The 24344-nt window shown below is 46.1% G+C and overlaps 1 protein-coding gene across 1 annotated transcript; it reads left to right on the top strand.

The window, feature by feature from the left end:
* Window positions 1-8648: 8648 nt before the first annotated feature.
* On the top strand, window positions 8649-9045 carry LOC105944480 (ubiquitin-conjugating enzyme E2 D2-like). The gene has a single exon (XM_045139532.1). It carries the CDS (start codon window positions 8649-8651, stop codon window positions 9027-9029), a length of 381 nt encoding a protein of 126 aa, XP_044995467.1. The 3' UTR covers window positions 9030-9045.
* The last annotated feature ends 15299 nt before the right edge of the window (window positions 9046-24344 follow it).

Below are 24344 nucleotides of genomic sequence, written 5' to 3'. Positions count from 1 at the left end.
CAACCACTGACTTCTTTAAGGGTAAGACATGATGGTCTCTTGTTTTTTTGTTGTTTGTTTGTTTGTTTTTTTGCACAAAGATTTCAAATGAGAGCTAGAGGGATGGCTTAGCAGTTAAGGTACTAGCCTGCAAGGCTAAAGGACCCAGGTTCGATTCCCCAGGACCCACGTGAGCCAGATGCTCAAGGTGGCGCATGCTTCTGGAGTTCATGTGCAGTGGCTGAAGGCCTTAGAGCGCCCATTATTTCTCTCTGTGTCTGCCTCTCTCTCCCTCCCTCCCTCTTTTCTCTCTCAAAGATAAGTAAAAATAAAATATATTAACAAAATGAAAATTCAAATAAAAGAAAGTAGATGAGCTGAAGAAACTGGCTTCTCACCTGACCTAAGAAACCAAGTTTGCATTGTTACTGTGGCAACGGATTCTAGGTGTGAAAGCTGGCATTTCTCTGGCTACTGCCCAGAAGTCCACTCAAAGGTGGTGTCTTCAGATTCCCTGCCGTTAGCTCGGCAGGTGGTGTGCTGGTTTAAATGGAAGTCCCCAGTACCTTCAGGAGTTTTCGAAAGCTTGTAATTTAGATCTCCAGCTGCCGGGCTGCGGGAGATGTCCTGTGGGCAGATCCTGGGGTCTAGCGTGAAGGTGTGTTTGGGAAACTTCAGCCTCACGATGCACAGTGGGCTGGGGCTCCGCCTGAGTGCCCGGACTGCGCTTGCGTGTGCTGCTGGGGTGGTCTGCTGTGGACCTGTGACAAGGGCCCACCTTCTCCTGTCATTATGGAACTCCCCTCTCTCTGTAAGCCCCAGAAAATCCCTTCCTCCCAATGACTGCGCCTGGTTTAGAAGGTCTTCCCAGCCGGGTGAGGCTGACTGCAACAGATGGGAAATAGTCAGTCAAGAGAGCCACACCCCAGAGGAGGTCAGTCAGGATATTGGTAAAAGTGGGTTAAGAGCCTGCAGGTACCACTGGAGGAGGTGATCCATGGGCATCCAGGGAAGTCTCTTCTCTGGGCCATGTTGTTCGTTCATTTATTTCAGAAGTGAGACAGTCTGGGTGGGTGATAATAAGTGGACAAAAATTCACTCACCAATCAATAAGCCGTTTCTGAGTTCAGATTTAACACCAGACGCCGTCAGTCACTCTGACAAAAATCAGTGTCACTGCGGACTGTATTCTTGTGAGAGACAAACCAAAAGAAAACAGATAAGTCATGCATGATGCCACAGGAATAGCATATTTACAAAAGCGCATGAATATAGTAGTAGAAAAAATTCCAAAGAATAAAGAAATAATGAAAAATTAAAATCTTTAAGAAAATCATTAACACCTTGATTTACCAGGTCTGGCAGATGCAGATTATGTGAGAATATACTAACTCATTTATGTTTTGAAAGGGAACTGTGAGCCGGGCGTGGTGGTGCACGCCTTTAATGCCAGCACTTGGGAGGCAGAGGTAGGAGGATCATGATGAGTTCAAGCCACCCTGAGACTACATAGTGAATTCCAGGTCAGCCTGGACTAGAGTGAAACCCCTTGAGAAACCAAACTAAATAAATAAATTAGTCAATTAAAAAAATGAATTGCAGACTGAACAATAGCTTTCCATATGGACAGGAGTAAGGGTCACTAATAGATAAAGGAGCCATCAACCCAATCCCAGATCTAAGTGTTGCAAACTTTTAATAAACATTTTATTTGTTTGTTTATTTACTTATTTATTTATTTAAGAGGGAGAAACAGAGAGAAAGTGATAAAGACAGAATGGGCATGCCAGGGCCTCCAGCCACTGCAAATGAACTCTAGATGCATGTGCTACCATGTGCATCTGGCTTATATGGGTCCTGGGGAATCCAACCTGGGTCCTTAGGCTTCACAGGCAAGCACCTTAACTATGTAGTCTCTCTAAGCCATCTCTCTATCCCCACAAACCTTTAACATGTCTAATCAATTCTTAAATTTGGGACCTTCAATACATTCAGATTTCTGAATTTTATACCTCTCTTGTAGACTCTAAAATTTTCTGAGTATGCTTTACTGCTCTCTAAAAATATGAAGAGTGGAGAGATTGCTCCTTGGTTAAAGGCATCTGCTTGCGAAGTATCATGGCCTGGGTTCAATTACTCAGGACCCACATAAAGCCAGATGCACAAAGTGGCACATGCATCTGGAGTTCGTTTACAATGGTGAGAGGCCCTGGAGCATCCATATTCATTCTTTCTCTCTGTCTCTGAACTCATAACTAAGTAAATAATTTTTTTAAACAAAAGGGAAAGAAGCTGAGCATGGTGGCTCATGCCTTTAGTTCCAGGATGTGGGAAGCAGAGAGGTAGGAGGATAGCCAGGAGTTAGTTATAGGCCAGCCTGAAACTAGATAGTGAATTCTAAGTCAGCCTGGGCTAAAGTGAGACCCTACCTCAAAAATCCCCCCTCCCCCCCAAAAAAGGAAAATAGAACCATTTGGAATTTTTTTTAATTATTTATTTATTTGAGAAAGAAAGAGGCAGAGAAGGAGAGAGAGAGAGAATAGGCATGCCAGGGCCTGCAGCCACTGACAATGAACTCCAGATGCTTACATGGGTCCTGGGAAATTAAACCTGGATCCTTTGGCTTTGCAGGCAAGCACCTTAAACCATCTCCCTGGCCCCCATTTGGATTTAATTTTTTTTTTTCTGTTTTTATTTATTTGGCGGGGGGGAGAGGAAGAGGGCTTTCAGCCGCTGCAAAAGAGCTCCAGACACGTGTGCCCCTTTGTGCATCTGGTTTGCATGGGTTCTGGGGATCTGAACATGGGTCCTTTGGCTTTGCAGGCAAGCGCCTGAACTGCTAAGCCATTCCTCTGGCCCCCATTTGGAATTTTTAATGTAGTTTCTTATGTAGAAAAGAAATCTAGGTGTCCCCTAAATGCCCATCATAAAAAATAAATAAAAATTAATAAAAGCCTTCATCGTTGGTTTGGAGTGTTTGGGACGTGATGGAAACCTTGAGAAATGAGGCGAGTGGTGAGATGTCCAGTCACTGGGGGACGGAAGGGGGCAGCAGGACCCAAGCTTCTCCTCTCTTTCCTAGTGGACATGGGGTGCACAGCTCTGCTCTGCTACATACACGTCACCGTGAAGATTGCCTCGCCATGGGGCTCAAAGCAATGGGTTCACCATGCCATGGGCTATGAAACCTTCAAAACTGGGAACCCAAACAAACCTTCCCTCTTTATAAGCTAATTTTTCTCAGATGTTTTGTTATATTCATGGAATGTGATTGACACAGACGTTGTGGAATCTCACTCCTTGGCTTACATCTCCCAGACCAAGTTCCTTGGTAGAATTTGTGCCTTCAGGATCTAGTAACGAAAGAATATATGAATGGATTTGGGGAGAATCCATTTACCTATTTGTAAATGACAAAGGCATTCCAGCACGGTTAGGTGCTGATATATCGCAAAGGAATGAACAAGAACAAAAGAAACAGAAGTCTTGTCATGGAGCTAAGAGAGCTGGAAAGGTAGCCACAGTGAGGAAGGGCGGTGAGGCTTTCCCTCCCGTCCCTTCCCTAAGGTGACCGAGTTTGATGAGTTCTGGACACCTAGCATGGTGGCTCTCCCCAAGCAGTTCTTGTGCTTCACGTCTCAGAGTGAGCTTGGCATGACTTGTCCAGTTCAGTGGCCAGCACATGGTCATCATATTGCCAGGGGCTGCCCAAAGCAGCACCAGCAATTGGCAGAGCCCACTCGTTTCTGCTTTGATCATCAATGCTCAGTGTGGATTATGAGCGAACCGCCGTTGGCGCTACGGACACCAAGGTCATATTCTGCAGAGGACGCCAAGATGCTGCGAAACTGCTCTGTGCAGTGGCAGAGGAACACTGCTTTCTACAGCAGCTTGGGTCGAGCAAGCAGAACGTTGTCTCGCAAGTCTCAGAAGTAAAAGACTCCAGAGCGCACGTGACTTCTAAGGGCTGCAAGCTGTTCATCTCTCTCTTTCTCTTTTTGTTTTTAATGATAATTCTTTTTTTTTAAATTTATTTTATTTTATTTTATTTTTATTTGAGAGCGACAGACACAGAGAGGGAGAGAGAGAGAATGGGCGCGCCAGGGCTTCCAGCCTCTGCAAACGAACTCCAGACGCGTGCGCCCCCTTGTGCATCTGGCTAACGTGGGACCTGGGGAACCGAGCCTCGAACCGGGGTCCTTAGGCTTCACAGGCAAGCGCTTAACCGCTAAGCCATCTCTCCAGCCCTCTTTTTGTTTTTACTTACTCTAGCCCCGGCCAACCTGAAATTCACGATGTAGCCTCAGGGTAGCCTCGAACTCACAGCGATCCACCTTCCTCTGCCTCCCAAGTGCTGGGATTAAAGGCATGCACCACCACACCCAGCTATCGCTCTTGCGAAGTTTCTTGTTTTTCAGTTTCATTCGGTCTCGTCTTTCGTCCCTAGGCTCCCAGGTTTACCCCCTGTTGCCTTTGAAATAGCGTCTCCCTGGTCGGAATTTAACTCTGCTCTTCCCAGAACCCTTGTCAGGCCTGATCAGGTGGAGCTGTTGACCGTGATGAAATGGTGGCGGCACCTGTTTTCCCAGAGCTTGTCAACTGCAAGCCTTTCTCTCGGCTCTGTCCTCCCCTTGAGTCCTTCACATGCTCTGTCAGTTCCCTTTCCACGGAGCACGCCGGCCCCTTCAGTTTAGAGAACACTTGCAATGTGCACCCCTTCACCTTAGCCCAATTTTCCTGACCACACAGCTTGTACTAAGGCAGCCTGCAGCAGCCTTTTGGAAGAGCCCACAGGTTAGCTAATAAGTGGCAGGATTTTATGATAATACCCCTCTCAAGGATTATTTCTGTCCAGTCTAAATTAAGAAAAATTAAAGCCAAATTTCTAAGCCAATTAGCCTCTTTCCCCCCCTCCCCCGATTTGGAAGTTTGTGGGGGAGGGTTCACATGTGTGTGAGGGTGCATGTGCTTATGTGTGATGCCTGTGGAGGCTGGAAATATTGTTCCTTACAAGCCACCCACTTTTTTTTTTTTTTTTTTTTTGGTTTTTTTGAGGCATGGTCTCTCTCTAGCTCAGGCTGACCCGGAATTCACTATGTAGTCTCAGGGTAGCCTCAAACTCACAGTGATCCTCCTACCTCTGCCTCCCAAATGCTGAGATTAAAGGCGTGCGCCACCATGCCTAGCTTTTATTTATTTATTTATTTATTTATTTATTTATTTATTTATTTATTTATTTTTGAGACGGGAGCCTTTGAGTTCCTCTTGCCTCTACCTCTCCAATACTGGGGTTATACTGAGATTACAAATACAAGGTGGTAGTCTCAGCTTTTTCTTTTCTTTCTAAAACATTTTTTATTTTTATTTATTTATTTGAGAGAGACAGAGAAATGGGTAGAGAGAGAGAGACAGAGACAGAGACAGAGAGAGACAGACAGAAAGAAAATGGGCCCGCCAGGCAAACTCCAGACGCATGTGCCCCCGCCTGCATCTGGCTCAGGTGGGATCTGGAGAATCGGACTTGGGTCCTTAGGCTTTACAGGCAAGCACCTTAACCACTAAGCCATCTCTTCAGCCCCATGTTTGGCATTTCTATGTGGACACTGGGGATTGAACTAAGGTCCTCATGCTTACAAGGGAAGCACTTTCCCAACTGAGCTACCTCCCTAGCACCCTGGGAGCTAGTTTTTTTTTTTTTTAATGAAAATTTTGTGCAATCTTTCTTGACTTTCTACATTAATTATTTTTTTAAATGCACAAGGTAGTTTTATTCAACTCATTTGCAAGCAGAGAGAGGTAGACAGATTGAGAGAATGGCCGCTCCAGGGTCTCCCATCGACTGCAAACGAACTCCAGACCTACGGATCCGGCTTTACGTGGGCACTGGGGAATCGAACTCTGGTCACTAGGCCTCGCAGGCAAACGCATTAGTGGCCGAGCCCTCTCTCCAGTCCCCCCACGAGGTAGTTCTGAACGACAGGAAGAGTTGAACTTTAACCACAGCGTGGAGATCACGTAGATTATAACAGCAGTATCGTCCTGTCACGACAGGATCCTCCTGCTTCTCTTGCCTTCTTAACTTCGTCTAACACAGGTGCCTGGTTTTCAGTTTGCTTGCCTTCCACCATCCAGAGCAGGTACAGACCACGTGCCTCAGTGGCCACTCAGTCCCCAGACGAGCATGGCTCTACTTCTGAGCTTTGAAGTCCTTGTCTGCCCTCAGGACTTGCCCAGGTGTAGTCCTTTCTTCCGGTCATGATTTCCCTTCTCTTCCATCTTCCACCGTAAGTCTGCTTAGTTAGCTATTGTGGCAAAATCGTTGGGGCCTCAAGGTGACAAACGTGTGTTGCAACAGTGGGGCGGGGTGGGGGGGGCTGTAAATACTGGTGGGGGGTGGTGAAGTCAAGCTGTTGAGATCCTGGGTTTGTCTTGACCCAGAGACGTAACTCGAAACTGCCAAGGAGCTCTGGCACGGACCCGGCCAGTCTCCATGGAGATCTCCTGGGAAACACAAAGGTTCCCAGAGACGCTGAGCACCTGGTTTCTTTGCGAATCCAGACAGTCTTGAGGGCACATGTCAAAAATAAGCAAGGAGGTCTCTGGAAACTGGCTTTTGCTTCGGTGAAGCTGCAGTACTGCCTGCTGTTCTTGTTGGTATTTTATGGTCTTAAAAAAAAAAAAAAAAAAAAAGCATCTCCCTGGGCAGAGATGAGGGCTGTCTGGAGGGTCAAGCCTTGCTGGATGGAAAGCTAAGGCAGAGTGCCAAGTCAAGATCTTCCTGTTCCCTGTGGCTGCGGGAACAGCCTGACATCTCTGGGACGGGCAAGGAGCGCCTGAGCAGTCACTGAGGAGCCTTAGTTAACACAGATGCCAGGGATGATGGTCTCGTGTCCCGTGACTGGTAAGCACAAGGAGAAAAAGACGGTGCTAATGGTCTTGCTGGGATAATGAACAGCCACGAGCCTGGTTTTTGAGCTCCTCTGGCCCTGTGACAGATACTGAAGGATATAGTTCTTTTTTATTATTAAAAATGTTTATTTAAGGGCTGGGGAGATGGCTTAGCGGTTAAGGCACATGCCTGTGAAGCCTAAGGACCCAGGTTCGATTCTCCCACGTAAGCCAGGTGCACATGGTGGCACATGTGTCTGGAGTTCATTTGCAGTGGCTAGTATCTCTATTTCTTTCTCTCTCTGTGTCTCTAATAAATAAAATAATAACAAATAAATCTTTAAAAATGCTTATTTAAGCCAGGTATGGTGGTGCACGCCTTTAAACCCAGCACTCAGGAGGCAGAGGTAGGAGGATCGCCATGAGTTCGAGGCCCCCCCTGAGACTACCTGGTGAATTCCAGGTCAGCCTGGGCTAGAGTGAGACCCTACCTCGAAAAAACAAAACAAAATAAAGTTTATTTACAGAGATGGCTTAGTGGTTAAGGCACTTGTCTGCAAAGCCTGAGGACCCATGTTCGACTCTCCAAATCCCGCGTAGGCCAGATGCACAAGGTAACACAAGTGCTCAAGGTGGCGCACGTGTTTGAATTCGATTGCACTGGCTGGAGGCCCTGGTGCTCCGATTGTCGCTCATTAAAAAAAAAATTACAGAAACAAGAAGTTTACTTATTTGTGAGAAAGAGGAAGAGAATGAATGAGAATCGGGTGTTCCAGGGCTTCCAGCTGCAACAGTTAGTAAACCCCAGACACATGCACCACTTTGTGCATCTGGCTTTATGTGAGTACTGGGGAATCGAACCCAAGCTGTCAGGCTTTGCAAGCAAGCCTTTAACCATTGAGATGTCTGTCTGGCCCAAGCATGTTTTGTTGTTGTTGTTGATTTTTTTATTTATTTATTTGAGATTGATAGAAAAAGAGAGAGAGAGAGAGAATGGGTGCGCCAGGGCTTCCAGCCACTGCAAACGAACTCCAGACGCGTGCGCCCCCTTGTGCATCTGGCTAACGTGGGTCCTGGGGAACCGAGCCTCGAACCAGGGTCCTTAGGCTTCACAGGCAAGCGCTTAACCGCTAAGCCGTCTCTCCAGCCCTCCCCCTGCCAGCATGGTTTTTTTTTTCTTTTTTGATAGACTGAGGATGCTTACTGTTGCCGGCCTCACCTTGCTGTCATTGGCCATTGGGACATGGAGTCTGCTTAGTATCATTGGGTGGGAGAGGAAGACAAAGAAGAAACAGGAGAGGGACAGAGAAGGGAGGAGTTCAAAGGACAAGGCAGGGCTGGAGAGATGGCTTAGCGGTTAAGCGCTTCCTTATGAAGTCTAAGGACCCCGGTTCGAGGCTCAATTCCCCAGGACCCACATTCGCCAGGTGCACAAGGGGGCACACACATCTGGAGTTCATTTGCAGTGGCTGGAGGCCCTGGTGCGCCCATTCTCTCTCTCTCTCTCTTTCTGTCTGCCTCTTTCTCTTTGTCTGTCGCTCTCAAATAAGTAAATTAATTTATAAAAAGGAGAAGGCGATGGAAAGGGAGAAGAGAGGGAGCTACGGCGGTGGCTGTAGCAGTGGCGCATAAAGGGGCCGCCGCCGGGTGATGCGGTGAGGGCTGCGGCAGGAACAGAAGCTGACATGCGTGTCGGAACCGCGGCTCTTCTCCCTCCGACTCGGACTCGCCACCTCTAAGGTGGTCGCAGGCCGCCTCGTCCCTTCCCCATCCTTCCCACCATGGCCCTGAAGAGAATCCACAAGGAATGGAACAACCTGGCACGGGATCCCCCAGCACAGTGCTCAGCAGGTCCTGCTGGAGATGATCTGTTTCCTTGGCAAGCTCCAATAATGGGGCCAAATGACAGTCCCTACCCGGGTGGAGTATTTTTCTTGACAATTCATTTCCCAACAGATTACCCCTTCAAACCACCTAAGGTTGCATTTACAACAAGAATCTATCATCCAAATATTAACCGTAGTGGCAGCGTTTGTCTTGATATTCTACGATCACAGTGGTCTCCAGCACTAACTATTTCAGAAGTACTTTTATCCATCTGTTCTCTGTTGTGTGATCCCAATCCAGATGATCCTTTAGTGCCTGAGATTGCTCGGATCTAACAAAACAGATAGAGAAAAGCACAACAGAACAGCTCGGGAATGGACTCAGAAGTATGCGATGTAATTAATGAAGAAATTACTGGATAACCTCTACAAACAAAGATAGGGGAACTCTGAAAGACAAAGTCCTTTTGATTTCCATTTGACTGTTTTCTGTGAGCCCACGCCTCATCTTCCCCCGTGCACGTGTTTACCTGATACAGCAGTGCTGCGTGTTTACACACTTGGAACAGCCAACTAGAAATACTGTACTTCTGTACCAACACTGTGTGTGTGTGAAGCCAGTTCTCCAAGCGTAACCTAGTTGTGAGACTAACAGCTTTCCTTATTGACTTAAATTTGGGTAACAGCAAGATGTAAGGAGTGGTGGGTCCATGTTATGTACTTGGCTGGTTGAAAAGGACCACGGACCTGTAGGAGATTTTATTTTAAGTGGATTATATCTAATCTCAAAACAATTATAAAAAAGCAAGGTTGAAGAACATGAAGCTGTTTCTGTATCCATTTCATCCCGAAGGACCTACAACTTAGATGAAAGTTATGACCAACCAGAGTAAATTCTACCCACATCCTGTATGTTATAATCTTAAATTTAACTGGTCAACATTTCAGTGAATTGGAGCTATCAGTACATAAAAGTGAGATGGGCCTTGTTCCCAACTCTTTTACATCTCCCTATCCCTTCAACTCCTTTAAGCCTCTTTCTCTCCATAATTTTTTGGTTTGTATGCGGTTTCTCAGTTAATACATAGCTAATAGCTCTTATTTTTCTTATGTTTTTAACTGCTTAGAGGTCTGTTTGGATGTAAGGATGAAAACTCATTTGATGGAAATACTTGTGTATATTTATTTATTTATTTTTAGTTGTTCGAGGTAGGGTCACACTCTGGTCCAGGCTGACCTGGAATTAACTCTGTCATCTCAGGGTGGCCTTGAACTCATGGCAATCCTCCTACCTCTGCCTCCCAAGTGCTGGGATTAAAGGCGTGCGCCACCATGTCTGTTAGTTTTTTGTTCTTTTGTAAGGTATCAACTAAAGTATATTTGACTTGGCTTCCAGAGCTCTGCGAGTGAAAGCCAAGCAGGAGGTGGACCAGCAGCGCCCAGTGAGCCCCCAGTGATGGCTGGAATGGGAACTCAGGCAGACCTGCTTGGCTTGCTCTGCAGGCTCCACCTCCTGGCTGGCCACTGGATCCTCAGGGTCGCCTTCTGAGTTGGTTTCGTCACCCCAGGCTTCTGTGGAGTCATGATGAAAGGTGACCTCAGCGCTAGGTGTCACCCCGCCGACCGGGCATGACCTCTCGTGCCCGCCGGGGAAGCGTTCGGGTTCACAGGTCCCGGAGGAGCCACGGGTGCCGCCGTACGTGCCCAGACCCGCTGCGGATTTGTCACGGGCCGTCGTCCTCGGCGACCCGTGCCTGCTGGGGGACACGAGGTTGGGCAGAAGCTGCTTTTCTCCATCCAGCTCCACGTTCCTCATCGTCCGCCCTGGGCACTTGCAGATGCATTTCCCCTTCAGGTTCCCGTGGCCTCCGCATGCCCAGCAGATGAGATAGAGGGCAACTCTGCAATCCGCCACCACCCGCTCCTCCCATGCCGGCCTCAGCAGGTGAAGCTTGGAAGTAGTTTTTTTTTTTTTGTTTGTTTATTTTGTTTTGATTTTACAAGGTAGGGTCTCACTCTAGCTCAGGCTGACCTGGAATTCACTATGTAGTCTCAGGTTGGCCTCGAACTCACGGTGATCCTCCTACCTCTGCCTCCTGAGTGCTGGAATGGAACTAGTGTTTTTTAAAAAAATATATATATATTTATTTATGTATTTCAGAGATAGTTAAAAAAGCAGAGAGAGAGAGAGTGCACCAGGGCCTTCAGCCACTGCAAATGAATGGCAGATGCATGTGCCCCCTTGCGCATCTGGCTTATCATGTAGGTCCTGGGGAATGAACCTGGGTCCTTCGGCTTTGCAGGCCAGCGCCTTCACTGCTAAGCCATCTCTCCAATCCCAGAACTAGTTTTGCAGAGAGAGAGAGCAGAGAGATTCTGAAGCCTAGGAATGATCTCCACACTGTCTGACACGGTACCAGTCCCTTTGGCAGGGGTGCGGAAGTCTTTTCTTGCTCTCACAGGCTGAACAGTGATCCCCACCACCTGGATCACACGCTTAAACCCCAAGCCTCCTGGGAGTGTGTTTGGAAATAGGAAGAGTATTAAGGTTAAATGAGGTCATAAGGGGGGGACGAGATACAAATAGGACTTGTGTACTCATTTTTGTGAGTGTGTGATGTGTGTGTGTGAGAGAGAGAGAGAGAGAGAAAGAGAGATGTATATGTGGAGGTCGGAGAAAAACCTTGGATGTCATCCTTATGTATTCTACCTACCTATTTTAGTCTTTTTGTTTGTTTTCAGGTAGGGTCTCACTCTAAGCCCAGGCTGACCTGGAATTCTCTATGGAGTCTCAGGGTGGCCTCAAACTCACGGTGATCCTCCTACCTCTGCCTCCCAAGTGCTGGGATTAAAGGCATGCGCCGCCACGCCCAGCCTTTTTCTTTTTCTTTTAGTTTTTATTTATTTGAGAGAAAGAGGGAGAGTGAAAGACAGAGAGAGAATGAGCAAGCCAGGGCCTCCAGCCATTGCAAATAAACTCCAGACACATTTGCCACCTTGTACATCTGGCTTACATAGGTTCTGGGGAATCAAACCTGGGTCCTTTGGCTTTGCAGACAAACACCTTAACCACTAAGCCATCTCTCTGGCCCCCCTTTTTTGTTTTTAGTTATGGTCATTCATTAACCTGGAGCTCACTGATTAGGCTAGCCTGGCTAGCCAGCAAGCTCCAGGCATCCACCTGTCTCTGCCTCCACAGTGCTGGCATTACAGGCATGTGCCACTATGCCGGGCATTTTACTGGGGAGTGAAATCAAGCCAGGTTTGCAAGGCAAGCACCTTAGCAACTGGATTTAGCTACTCGTGAGTAGAAGGACAGACACTGCAGAGGCCCACACAGAGAAACAATCCAATGAGCCAGGAGGAGAGGATTCTCCTGAGGCACCTGGCAGCCCCCAACCCCCACCAAATCTATGAGGAAACAAACAAACCCATGTTGTTAAAACCACCCAGAGTGTGGCATTCAGTTACAACAGCTCAAGCAGACACACTAACAGTTGCTCGGTTGGCACGCTGGGCCCAACACCCTCCCTGTTTTGCTGAGCCCTTGTCTGTGGTGATTACACGTGCTGATCACGTGGCCCATGAGGCTGTCTTTCGGATGCCAGGATTCACTACCTGGCATGCTGCTTCAGACGGCTGTGGTCTCCCCTTGGGCACCGAGGACTGACTCAAACTTGATTTGCACACCCCACTTTGGACTGCATGATGTGTATAATATGTGGATATCTTAACAACACCACTGCTAAAATTGTCAATAAAAATAAGAACAGGGCTGGAGAAATGGCTTAGTGGTTAAGATGCTTGCCAGTAAGGCCTTATGACCCAGGTTCGATTCCTCAGTACCCGTGTGAGGCCGGATGCACAGGGTGGCACATACATCTGGAGTTCGTTTGCAGCGGCTAGAAGTGGTGGTGCACCTACATCCTATTTCTCTTTCTCTGTCTCTCTGCTGGAGAAGATGGGAGGCCAAGGTAGGAGGATCACTACAAGTTTAAGCCAGTCTGAGACAACATAGTGAATAGTCAGCCTGGGCTACAGTGAGACCCTTCCTCAGAAAAAGAAAAAGGAAAGAAAAGAATAGGAGAGAGAGAGAGTACTAGAGACTAGCAAGTTAAGGTAAGAAATGGGTAGTAAAGAGAGTTACACCCACGATTACCCCAAGCTTAGCAGGCCCAGGGTTTAGATGAAATTCCCACTGGCAGATCTAGAGTATAAATGAGATACACACGTGGTAGACTCAGAGATTACAGAAAAGTCATACATGTAATTGAAGGGAGAGGCTACCTCAAAACATAAAGCAGGGCTGGAGAGATGGCTTAGCAGTTAAGGCACTTACCTGCGAAGCCTAAAGACCTAGGTTTGATGCCCCAGGGCGCATGTAGGCCAGATGAACAAGTGTCTGGAGTTATATGCAGTGGCTAGAAGTCCTGGTGCACCCATTCCCTCTCTCAAATAAATGAATATTTAAAAAAACATCATAAAGCAGATAGAAGGCAATTAGAAAACTACCAAGGCCAAGAAAGAATCCCTGGCTGGGTAGGGGAGAGCCAGATTTACTCGGGTCCAGACAGAGATCCCAGGGCAGGGAGGTGAGGACGGGCCAAGAAACATTTACACTTGATTAAGAATCAATTCTTCCAGGTACATCAGACCTGACTGGTTTGCAGAGTCGAGCGACTAAGTCCCGAAGCCCAGCCCCTCTAAGGTAGTGTGCTAAATTAAAAAGGCAGCCGGGGCCGCTACAGACATTGTGGATGAAACTGGACCAGACATGAGTTCCATTCCTGCCAAAGTGGGGCGGCATCTCCTGGTTCTCTCTCTGTGGGCTCCTGTCCGTAACCGAAACTGCTGCCTCAAAGAAGCTAGCTTTCTCCTGAGTCTCCTTCACTAGCAAGGCAAAAGACCATTTCAGGCCATCTTGCTTCTTTGTGATTCTTTCATCGTGTTCCATGTTCTGATACTCCATCCTCACGCAGCCAGGCGCAGCCGGGAAGTTAATGCTCAGCAAATAGAGCTTCATCGATCTGATTCCGTTTGCTAAGCTGCAGGCACCATGTGGTAAACTGGGCTGCGGGGCACCATGTGGTGAGCTGTGCTCTCTGAGGATACTCAGGGAAGAGGAGAAAATGCCAACACACGAATGGCATGATTGTTGATGGACTTAAAATGAAATTGTTCATGGAAAAAAAAAAATTGACAGTGTTTCTTCATATACAAGCTTTTTACTCATAGATAGATGAAGAGACAAGCAAACCAGTTTTGTGAATGCTTCTGTGTGGGCTATAGGGTTGGCTGTACTGTTAAGGCTCTTGCTTGCAAAGCCTGATGGCCCAGGTTTGATTGCCCAGTACCCACATAAAGCCAGCTATCCAAAGTGCTGCAAGGCATCTGAAGTTTTTCTGCAGTGGCAAGAGGCCCTAGAATACCCATTTTCTCTCACATCTCTCTCTCTGGTTGCAAATAAATAATTAATAAATAATTTTTAAAGAAATGTTTCTGTTTGAAAATTATGAAGACAGGAGCACAAAGCATTAGTTTGAACAGTACCAGGGACTGAACACATGACAGGCAAGCACTCTTCAACTGAAGTACACCCCAACCCTCTGCTCACAGAGTTGCCCAGGCTGGCCTTGAAGTCACTGTGTAGTCTGGGCCAGGCATACCTTGAACCTGCTATCCTCCTGCCTCAGCCTTCCTTGAATAGCTGGGATTACAGACATACATTACAGAGCCTGGTTAAAACAAAGCATATTTATTTATTTATTTATTTATTGTTGTTGTTTATTTATTTGAGAGCGACAGACAGAGAGAAAAAGGGAGAGAGAGGGAGAGAATGGGTGCGCCAGGGCCTCCAGCCACTGCAAACGAACTCCAGATGCGTGCGCCCCCTTGTGCATCTGGCTAACGTGGGACCTGGGGAATCGAGCCTCAAACCGGGATCCTTAGGCTTCACAGGCAAGCACTTAACCACTAAGCCATCTCTCCAGCCCCATATATTTTTTTAAATATATTTTTTTAAATTTTATTTATTTATTTGAGAGCGACAGACACAGAGAGAAAGACAGGTAGAGGGAGAGAGAGAGAATGGGCGCACCAGGGCTTCCAGCCTCTGCAAACGAACTCCAGATGCGTGTGCCCCCTTGTGCATCTGGCTAACGTGGGACCTGGGGAACCGAGCCTCGAACCGGGGTCCTTAGGCTTCACAGGCAAGCGCTTAACCGCTACGCCATCTCTCCAGGCCCCCATATTTTTTAATGTATAACTTTCTTATTAGTCATGTACACAGTGTGTATGCAGCCATGTTGGTACCATCATTAGCCTCCTCCCTGTCCTTCCCCCTCTGCAGGGACCCTCCTCGTTGGGGAATGTGGGTCATGCATTGTGGGGGTAGCCATCAGTTATGGGGAAGAGGCAATGTCTGTGTGCATGTCCCAGCGTGTGGCTCTAACAATCTTTCCACTCCCTCTTCTGTGAATTTCCCTGAGCCATGTTGGGGTCTGCTTCAGTGATGAGGTCTTGGGAGCCTCTGTGTCTCTGGATCTCTGGTTTGGTGGGAGCCGAGTGCTCTCTGTGTCTGTCTCCCTCACCCTTGTGCTGGTACCAGGTTCACCGAGAAAGCAGCAGTCTTGCTCATTTCCCCACTAACTCTATGATTTCAGCTGGGACCCTGGGCTGATTCTGTCCTCAGTATCTGTGTCCATCTTTCCTTCCACAGGAGGTGAGGCTGATTAGGCAGATGCCATCTTGACCAAACGTCCTTTTTATGTATAATTTTTTTATTGGCAATGTCTATACTTACAATAAACCATGATAATTCCCTCCCTTCCTCCACTCTCCATCATATCTCCTCCCTCTCCTCATTAGTCTCTGCATTATTTTGATGCCATCTTTTTCTCCTATTATGAGGTTCTTGTGAAGGTATTGCTAGGCACTGCAAGGTCGTGGATATCAAGGCCAATTTCTTTTCTTTTCTTCTTCTTTTTTTTTTTGAGGTAGTGTCTTGCTCTAGCCCAAGCTGACCTGAAATTCACTACGTAGTCTCAGGGTGGCCTTGAACTCACAGTGATCCTCCTATCTCTGCCTCCTGTGTGCTGGGATTAAAGGTGTGCGCCACCACACCAGGCTCAAGGCCAGTTTCTGTCTGGGCATTTTCACTGTTAGGAGTGGTACCCTTCCTTTGGCTCTTACATTCTTTCCACTACCTCTTCCACAATGAACCCTGAGCCTTGGAGGGTGTGATAGAGATGTTTCAGTGCTGAGCACTCCTCCGTCACTTCTCAGCACTATGGTGTCTTTTGGGTCATCCCAGAGGTCACCACCACCTGAAAAGAGAAGCTTCTCTAACCATAAGTGAGAGTAGCATTAATATATGAATATGAACATTAAGTGTAGAGCTTACAGGGCAGTTTGGTGAGAGTAACATATGCATTTATTCAGACAAGAGCAGGCTTTCTACCCCTAAGGCTCATGACCTCCCCTGCCATAGGCTTTTGATTAGGTTTTCAGTACCAGGCATGTATTCCTTCCCATAGTGCTGGTCTCCATTCCAATTACAGAGCAGTCGTTTCCCCTATAACACACCTGCCACTATTGCATCTGTTCTGTCATTTGGCTTGCCTGCCCAAACTTGAAGCTTCCAGTGTCCGCTGTTTTCGCAGCTGATGACTTCTGTTTCCCACAGGGCTTCATGCAGTGCAGCTTTTTCCAGCTTTCAGTCAGCTGGTCTACAGAGAGAAGGTTTTCAGCTCAGCCCCAGCTTGACTTCTCAGTGACCTTGCCATCCAAGCATGTGAATAGGGTCTTGCCATCTGTTTCTGGTGGGAAACCAAGGGCTTGGGCAATAGCCTGTAATTATTTTAGAGACAACAGGGACCTCCCTGGCTAACAACTTACTGGAAGGTATCTCATCCCGAACACTGAAAGTGTTCTAGTAACAATCTATGGCTTCTGGATGTGCCATTATCCAAAAATGTAGGCTTTCATATGTCTTATTCAGAATATATTGAATTTTGACTGACCTCCCCCTCATCTTTCTTTTATATAATCTCTTCCCCTGGCCTCGTTTAGGCCTTTCCCCTCCCTGTAATCTGTTCTTCTACTTACATATATACAATACCACCCCTTACGTCCTTCCCTCTTCTCCCTCCATTATAGCCTGTTTCTAGCTTACTGGCCTCTGCTACCAATTTTTGGTTCCAGCTCACACACAAGTCTAAGCATTTGTAGCTAGGATCCACGTATTAGAGAGAACATGCAACATGTAGCTTTCTGGGCCTGGGTTACCTCACTTAGTATAATCCTTTCTAGATCCATCCATTTCCCTGCAAATTTCATTTTTCTTTACTGCTGAATAGAACTCCATTGTGTAAATGCACCACATCTTTATTATCCATTCACCTGTTGAGGGACATCTAGCCTGGTTCCATTTCCTAGCTATTGTGAATAGAGGAACAATAAACATGGTTGTGCAGATCTCTCTAAGGGAGCAAGAAGAGTCCTTAGGATATATGCCTAGGAGTGCTATAGCTGGATCATATGGTAAATCTATTTTTAGCTGTCTCAAAACCTCCACACTGATTTCCACAATGGCTGTATCAGACTTCATTGTCACTAACAATGTAGAATGGTTTCCCTGCTTTCGCATCCTCACCAGTATTTATGGTCATTTGTTTTCTTGATGATAGCCATTCTGACAGGAATGAGGTGGAATCTCAAAGTAGATTTAATTTGCATTTCTCTGATGGCTAAGGGTGTAGAAAGCTTTTTTATATGTTTATATGCCATCTATGTTTCTTCTTTTGAGAATTCTATTTAGTTCTGTAGCCCATTTTTAATAGGGTTGTTTGATTTCTTTTTTAAAAAGATTTATTTATTTATTTGAGACAGAGAGGAAGAGAGAGTGAGAATGGACACACCAGGGCCTCTAGCCACTGCAAATGAACTCCAGACACATGTGCCACCATGTCCATCTGGCTTATGTGGAACCTGGGGAATCAAACCTGGGTCCTCAGGCTTCACAGGCATGTGCCTTAACTGCTAAGACATCTCTACAGCCAAGTTGTTTGCTTTCTTATTGTTTTTTTTTTTTTTTTGAGTTCTTTGTATATTCTGGATATTAATCCTCTGTTAGATGTATAGCTGGCAAAGATTTTCTCCCATTCTGTAGGTTGCCTCTTTGCTCTATTCACAGTGTCCATTGCTGTGCAAAAGCTTTGTAATTTCATGAGGTCCCAGTGATTGATTAGTGGTTTTATTTTTCTGAGCAACTAGGGTAATATTCAGAAAGTCACTGGCTATGCCAATGTGTTCAAGGGTTTCCCCTACTTTTTCCTCTCGCAGTTTCAGAGTTTCAGGTCTGATGTTAAGGTCCTGACCCATTTGGATTTTATTCTTGTGCATGGAGGAAGACAAGGAACTATTTCTCTTCTTCTACATATAGATATACAGTTTTCCCAGCACCACTTGTTGAAGAGGCTGTTTTTCTCCAGTGAAGTTTTTGGGCACTTTTTGTTGAACATCACATGGCTGTAGCTGCCTGGATTAACATCCAGGTGATCTCTTTTGTTCCACTGTTCTACGTGTCTGTCTTTGTGCCGGTCCCGTGCTGGTTTTATTACTGTGGCTTTGTAATGTAGTTTAAATTCAGATATGGTGATACTACCAACCTTACTGAACAAAGCATGTTTTGATCAACAGTTTGACGAGCCTCAGCTTGTTTGGAGGTTAGAGGAAGGTAAGTTGTGCTAGAAAGAGATTTGTGTGTCTCACAGATGGCATTGTTTGCACCCTCAAGCCCGCAGCTGTGTGTCCCCTTGATGCCTGAATGAAAGGAAGGCCTCATGTTCCATCTCTGCCTCTGAGTGTCCCCACACCCGCTCCTCAGCCTTTCTGACTGCGACGCGGTACAGAGAAGTGGGGAAGAAGAGGACATAGGCTTGAGGCCAGAGATCCTTTCTTTCTTTCTTTCTTTTCTTATTTTTTTTTGGTCTGTTACTGTTTGGCAGAGTGGCGGATTCACAGACAACCAGCTTCTCTAGACTCAAAATAGCTGAAATTGTTGGAAGTGTCTGTAAAAGCGAGAACTGTGACCTTGGGAGTGCCAGTGATCTACAAACGCTGACATTTTCTGTGAAGTTCTGCTCCCAGAAAATCCAGCTTGACAAAAGCCAGTCCAACCCTCCTTCTTGTCTTTCAGCATTTTCTCCCAAAGGAAGGGGGCCCCTCCTTGACCCCACGCCTGACTCCTTTGCAGCCGGGTCCCCCTTGAATGTCGGCCATCTCAGCAGGGCCCTGTCGCTCTCTAGGCAACTCCCCCGCTTCTCATGAGCCCCCCACACCCCAGATTCCACAGAAAACCTTGGGCTTGCATGTTTTCACTACCAATTTTCTTATCACAGGTCATCTCGTTGCTTAATGGCTTACAGGAACTTTTAAGTACTTGTGGAAGAAAATTCCAGAGTCTGGGACACTGTGGCACTGCTGGCTAGGGAAAGAGCCTCCATGCCCGCGGGCTGACAGGAGAGCTCTCCCCCGTAGTTAAGGAGTTCAGTCTGTTAGAACTAATACCACTGTGAGAATGGCACCCTGCAGAGAAAGGATCTAGAGAGAATTCAGGACATCAAATTTTGAGCTTACACTTTCTTTTATTTTGGATTCAATAATTTTTTTTTTTCTTTTCGAGGTAGGGTCTCACTCTAGCCCAAGCTGACCTGGGATTCATTATGGAGTCTCAGGGTGGCCTTGAACTCACGGCGATCCTCCTACCTCTGCCTCCCTCCCAAGTGCTGGGATTAAAGGCGTGGACGTGCGCTACCACGCCCAGCAAGGGATGGACAAAAAATATTTTTGAAGCAAGAAATGATTTCTATAATCGTAAAACTTCCTGTAATGCCAGGTATGTTGGCTTACACTTGGAACCTAGCATTTGAGATGCTGAGGGACTTGGGTCATTGCATGTTTCAGAACAGCCTGGACTTCAGAGCAAGTTCTTAGACCACTGTGGCAAGACCCTGTCTTAAAAAGGAAACCAACACAACAGTCCTGTAAAGTACTTTTGAGAAAAGGCTAGTCTATTAACCATGCCAAAAAACAAAACAAAAAAAAAAAAAACAAACCCTCAGGTCGGAAGATCACTGTGAATTCAAGGTCAACCTGAGACTACATAGTGAATCCCAGGTCAGCCTGGGCTAAAGCAAAACCCTACCATGAAAAAAAAAAACTCAGGGGGTGCTGGAAAGATGGCTTAGCAGTTAAGGCACTTGCCAGCAAAAAAAAAAAAAGGACCCAGGTTCAATTCCCCAGTACTGACGTAAAGGCAGATGCACAAGGTGATGCATACATCTGGAGTTCATTCGCAGTGGCTCATTTTTTCTCTCTCTTTATCTGCCTCTTCCCCACCTCTCTCTCCCCTTCTCTCAAATAAATAAATAATACCTCAGGGGCTAGAGAGATGGCTCAGGGGTGCTTGCTTGCAAAGCCTAATGACTCAGTTTCGATTCCCAGTACCCTCATAAAGTGGCACAGGTGTCTGGAGTTTGTTTGCAGTGGCTGCAGGCCCCGGCATGTGCATTCTCTTTGTCTGTCTCTCTTCACTCTCTCTCTCTCTCTCTCTCTCTCTCTCTGCTTGCAAATTAATTAACTTGCTGTGGAGGAACTATATTCACATTCAAGTCAGCCCACCTCGGGGTTAAGGCGCTTGCTCTGCGTGCCCTTTGCCTCAGCAGCTCTCAGGTGAGCCCGGGCACTTAGGGGAGAGAGAAGGCCTCCCTTCATCTTGAACCTCCCAACACTCTCCAGCCTCGGCGCCTCAACTTCCACGAATGCTTTCTTGAGACTCTGCAAGAACAATTGGGGAGGTTCCAGATGGCTTTGCAGAAAACGGGAGAGAAGGGGTGTTGGGGTGTGGCTTAGCAGTTGCTCTCTAAGCCCGTTGGCCCAGGTTCAATTCCCATGTAAAACCAGATGTACAATGTGACACAAGCATCTGGTGTTCATTTACAGCAGCAAAGGACCCTGGCTCTTGCACATACATGTGCACACATGCACATATATGCAAATAAATGTTTTAAACTAAAAAAAAAAAAAAGAACTTTTGAGAGGGCTGGAGAGATGGCCCAGTGGTTAAGGTGCTTGCTTACAAAGCCTAATGACCAGGGTTCGATTCCTCAGTACCCATGTAAAGCCAGATGCACAAGGTGGTGCATGCATATGGATTTTGTTTGCAGTGGCTGGAGATTCTGGCAAACCCATTCTCTCTCTCTTTCATATATACATAAATGAATAAATTTTTTTTTTTTAAAAAGAACTTTTGGTAATGGAACTGTTCATGTCCCTTTAGGGAACATGTTATTTTGACCTGTTGTGCATAGACGCAATCTGATTTAAAAGCTTCACCACTGTACATGTGTTAAATTGTAGGACTTTTATCTAATTGCCATGGTAGGCGCTCAGTACCCCCTGACTGCTTCGTCAGACACCCGATGGAATCAGTGTGGGAGGCACATGCCCCCGCAAGCACACTGCCTATAAATTCACATTTAGTCCAAAATTAAGTGCAATTTCAAGGCACACATTTTAAACTCTAATAGACTGCAAGTGTTTCTTAAATTTATACAATCATTAAATTTTGTGAGGGTAGTTGGTGAATGGGTTTTGGTCTGTATGTATATCCAGAAATGTACAAAACCAACCGTGGAAGTTCACATGGACTACTGAAAGTTACAGTAGAAGCTGAAGGGCCCCATCCAGCCAAGATTTATAAAAACACCATGGAGAAATCTTGTCAGGGTTCTGTGACTAGCATCTTTCTCTATTTATCTATGGATTGGATTTTTTTTAATTTTGTTTATTTTTATTTATTTATTTGAAAGCAACAGAGAAAGAAGCAGGCAGACAGAGAGAGAGAGAGAGAGAGAGAGAGAGAGAGAGAGAGAGAGAGAGAGAGAATGGGCGCACCAGGGGCTCCAGCCACTGCAAACGAAATGTGTGCACTACCTTGTGTATCTGGCTAACGTGGGTCCTGGGGAATCGAGCCTCGAACCAGGGTCCTAAGGCTTCACAGGCAAGCGCTTTACCCCTAAGCCATCTCTCCAGCCCGGATTGGATTATTTTTAATTTGCAGACATACTTGATTTCTTAGACAATTAAAAATGTGTAAGTTTCATGGGGCTTAAAATATTTATGAAAAGATGAATAAAGTAGTTAAAACTTCTGTTCATAGAATCTGAAAATGATGAGCTGGAAGGAATCTAAAAAGACAATGTATTCCAGTTTCTCAATGAGATAAGAAAGGAGCCTAACGGGCATCGACCGAACCTGCGTCTCTGTCCCTGTGCAGACTGGGGGCCAGACAAAGCCAGGAAGCTGGTTTACGAGAGAACAGGCTCCATGGAAAACACAGAGCGCAGACACATCCCTGAAACAATTCACAGAGGGTTTATTGTTTTTATTTATTTATTTATTTATTTATTTATTTATTTATTTAAGAGCTACAGATAGAGAAAGAGGCAGAGAGAGAGAGAGTGAGAATGGGTGCACCAGGGCCTCCAGCCACTGCAAACAAACTCCAGACGCGTGTGCCCCCTTGCCCATCTGGCTAACGTGGGACCTGGGGAATAAAGCCTTGAACCGGGATCCTTAGGCTTCACAGGCAAGCACTTAACCGCTAAGCCATCTCTCCAGCCCCACAGAGGGTTTAAAAAGTTATTCCATCCAGTAATGTTGCAGAATAAGAAAACAGAAAGGACTCGAGAAAGCACTTCTCTCCTTGGTGCACTTTCCGCACATGTACGCCCTCCCATCAACTCTTTCACTGTGGGGTTTCTTTTCACTGAATATGAGCGGGCCAGTAACTCTCTTCATTTGGGGTTTTCGCAAATTAAGGATTTAAATAGCCCCAGCGATAGAAAAGAAATTCACAGAGCAAATTTGATTAAAAAAAAAAAAAAAAGAACAAACAGGGAGGAGGCTAACGATGGCATCAACATGGTTGTTTACACATTGAGCATGTACGTAACTAATAAAGAAAAAAGAACTAAAGTAGAAGTTTATGGAATTAATGTAATCATTAGTAAGTGGCCTCTATTATGTACTTATTTATTTACTTGTTTATATTTATTAAGAGAGAGGCAGAGAGAGAATTGGCACTCCAGAATCTCAGCCACTGCAATCCAAGGACCTTGCGCCACCTGCTGGGTGTGTGCGACCTTGCACTTGCCTCACCTTTGTGTGTCTGGCTCACTTGGGATCTGGACAGTGGAACATGGGTCCTTAGACTTCACGGGCAAGCACCTCAACTGCTAAGTCATCTCTGTAGCCCTCCTCATTTATTTATAGTTACAGCCTGAGAAGCAGAAATCCATCCATGCTAACATAGAGAAAGTAGAATGTCCTTTTCTTTAAAGTGGGCACAGAAAACAGCTCAAGTATTTTAGTTTTGCTAACTAGAGACCACTTCTTCCCTGTTTAGCTTATTTTTGCTGGCTACCTATTACAGAAAATACTGAAAGTAGTGGAATTGAACATAGGCTATTCTTTGATTCTAATTTTTCATTCATGAGGGTGTGTATTACAGCATACATTTGTAAGATGATAAAACCCAGAGGACTGAGTTATGGTGATTTCTGCCATTGAAATACTCTGTTTTCTGGGTGCCTGTTTTTAGTCTGACCTGTAAATGTCAAAGCCTACCTCGAAAAAAACCAAAACAATCATAATGTATGATGGTTTGATTCAGATGTCCCCCATAAACTTAGATAGTCTGAATGCCAGGTTCCCAGCTGATGGTAATTAGGAATTAATGTCTCCTGGAGGCAGTGTATTGTTGGGGGCAGGCTTATGGGTGTTATAGCCAGTTTCCCCTTGCCAGTGTTTAGAACACTCTCCCGTTGCTATGGTTTACCTTGTGTTGGCCAGGGGTGATGTCCACCCTCTGCTCATGCCATCGTTTTCCTCTGCCATTATGGAGCTTCCCGCTCAAGTGTGTAAGCTAAAATAAACCCTTTTAGCCCAAAAGCTTCTCTTGATTGGGTGATTTCTAACAGCAATGCGAACCTGACTGCAACATGATGTGAAAAAGAATCTTGGGTTACTTTAGGTACCAGCAGTCCATCAAGGGAAAGCAGAGTGCCATGGAAAGGATGCTATACACCAGGATGAACTTGAGAAGACAGAACAGTCAGGGGGCAAGATAGGGGTCAGCAAGAGCTGAGAGCAACAAGAGAGGGCCTCAGGAGATGAGGGGTGCTTGAGGGGAAGGAAAAACCAGGACAGTTTCAGAACCCATTTACAAACATCAGTTTCCAATTTCCATCTAGGATCTTTGGACAACTAACTGGCTTATTCTTTTTTTTTTTTTTTTTTATTTAAACATTTTTATTTATTTATTTATTAGAGAGAGACAGACAGAAAGAGGCAGAGAGAAAGAGAGAGAGAATGGGCGCGCCAGGGCTTCCAGCCACTGCAAACGAACTCCAGACGCGTGCGCCCCCTTGTGCATCTGGCTAACGTGGGACCTGGGGAACCGAGCCTCGAACCGGGGTCCTTAGGCTTCACAGGCCAAGCGCTTAACCGCTAAGCCATCTCTCCAGCCCTGGCTTATTCTTTTTATAATGAGAGAGAGAAAGAGAGAGGGAGTGTGAGAGAGAACTG

This window comes from Jaculus jaculus, chromosome 22 (genome assembly GCF_020740685.1).
Source record: "Jaculus jaculus isolate mJacJac1 chromosome 22, mJacJac1.mat.Y.cur, whole genome shotgun sequence".
Classification (NCBI taxonomy): Eukaryota; Metazoa; Chordata; class Mammalia; order Rodentia; family Dipodidae; genus Jaculus; species Jaculus jaculus.
The sequence above is the reverse complement of the archived record's forward strand: the minus strand, read 5'-3'. Positions and strand labels throughout refer to the sequence as shown.

Bases quoted from the DNA above. Each gene is read 5' to 3' on its own strand.
- LOC105944480 (XM_045139532.1), top strand. From the start codon at position 8,649: ATGGCCCTGAAGAGAATCCACAAGGAATGGAACAACCTGGCACGGGAT.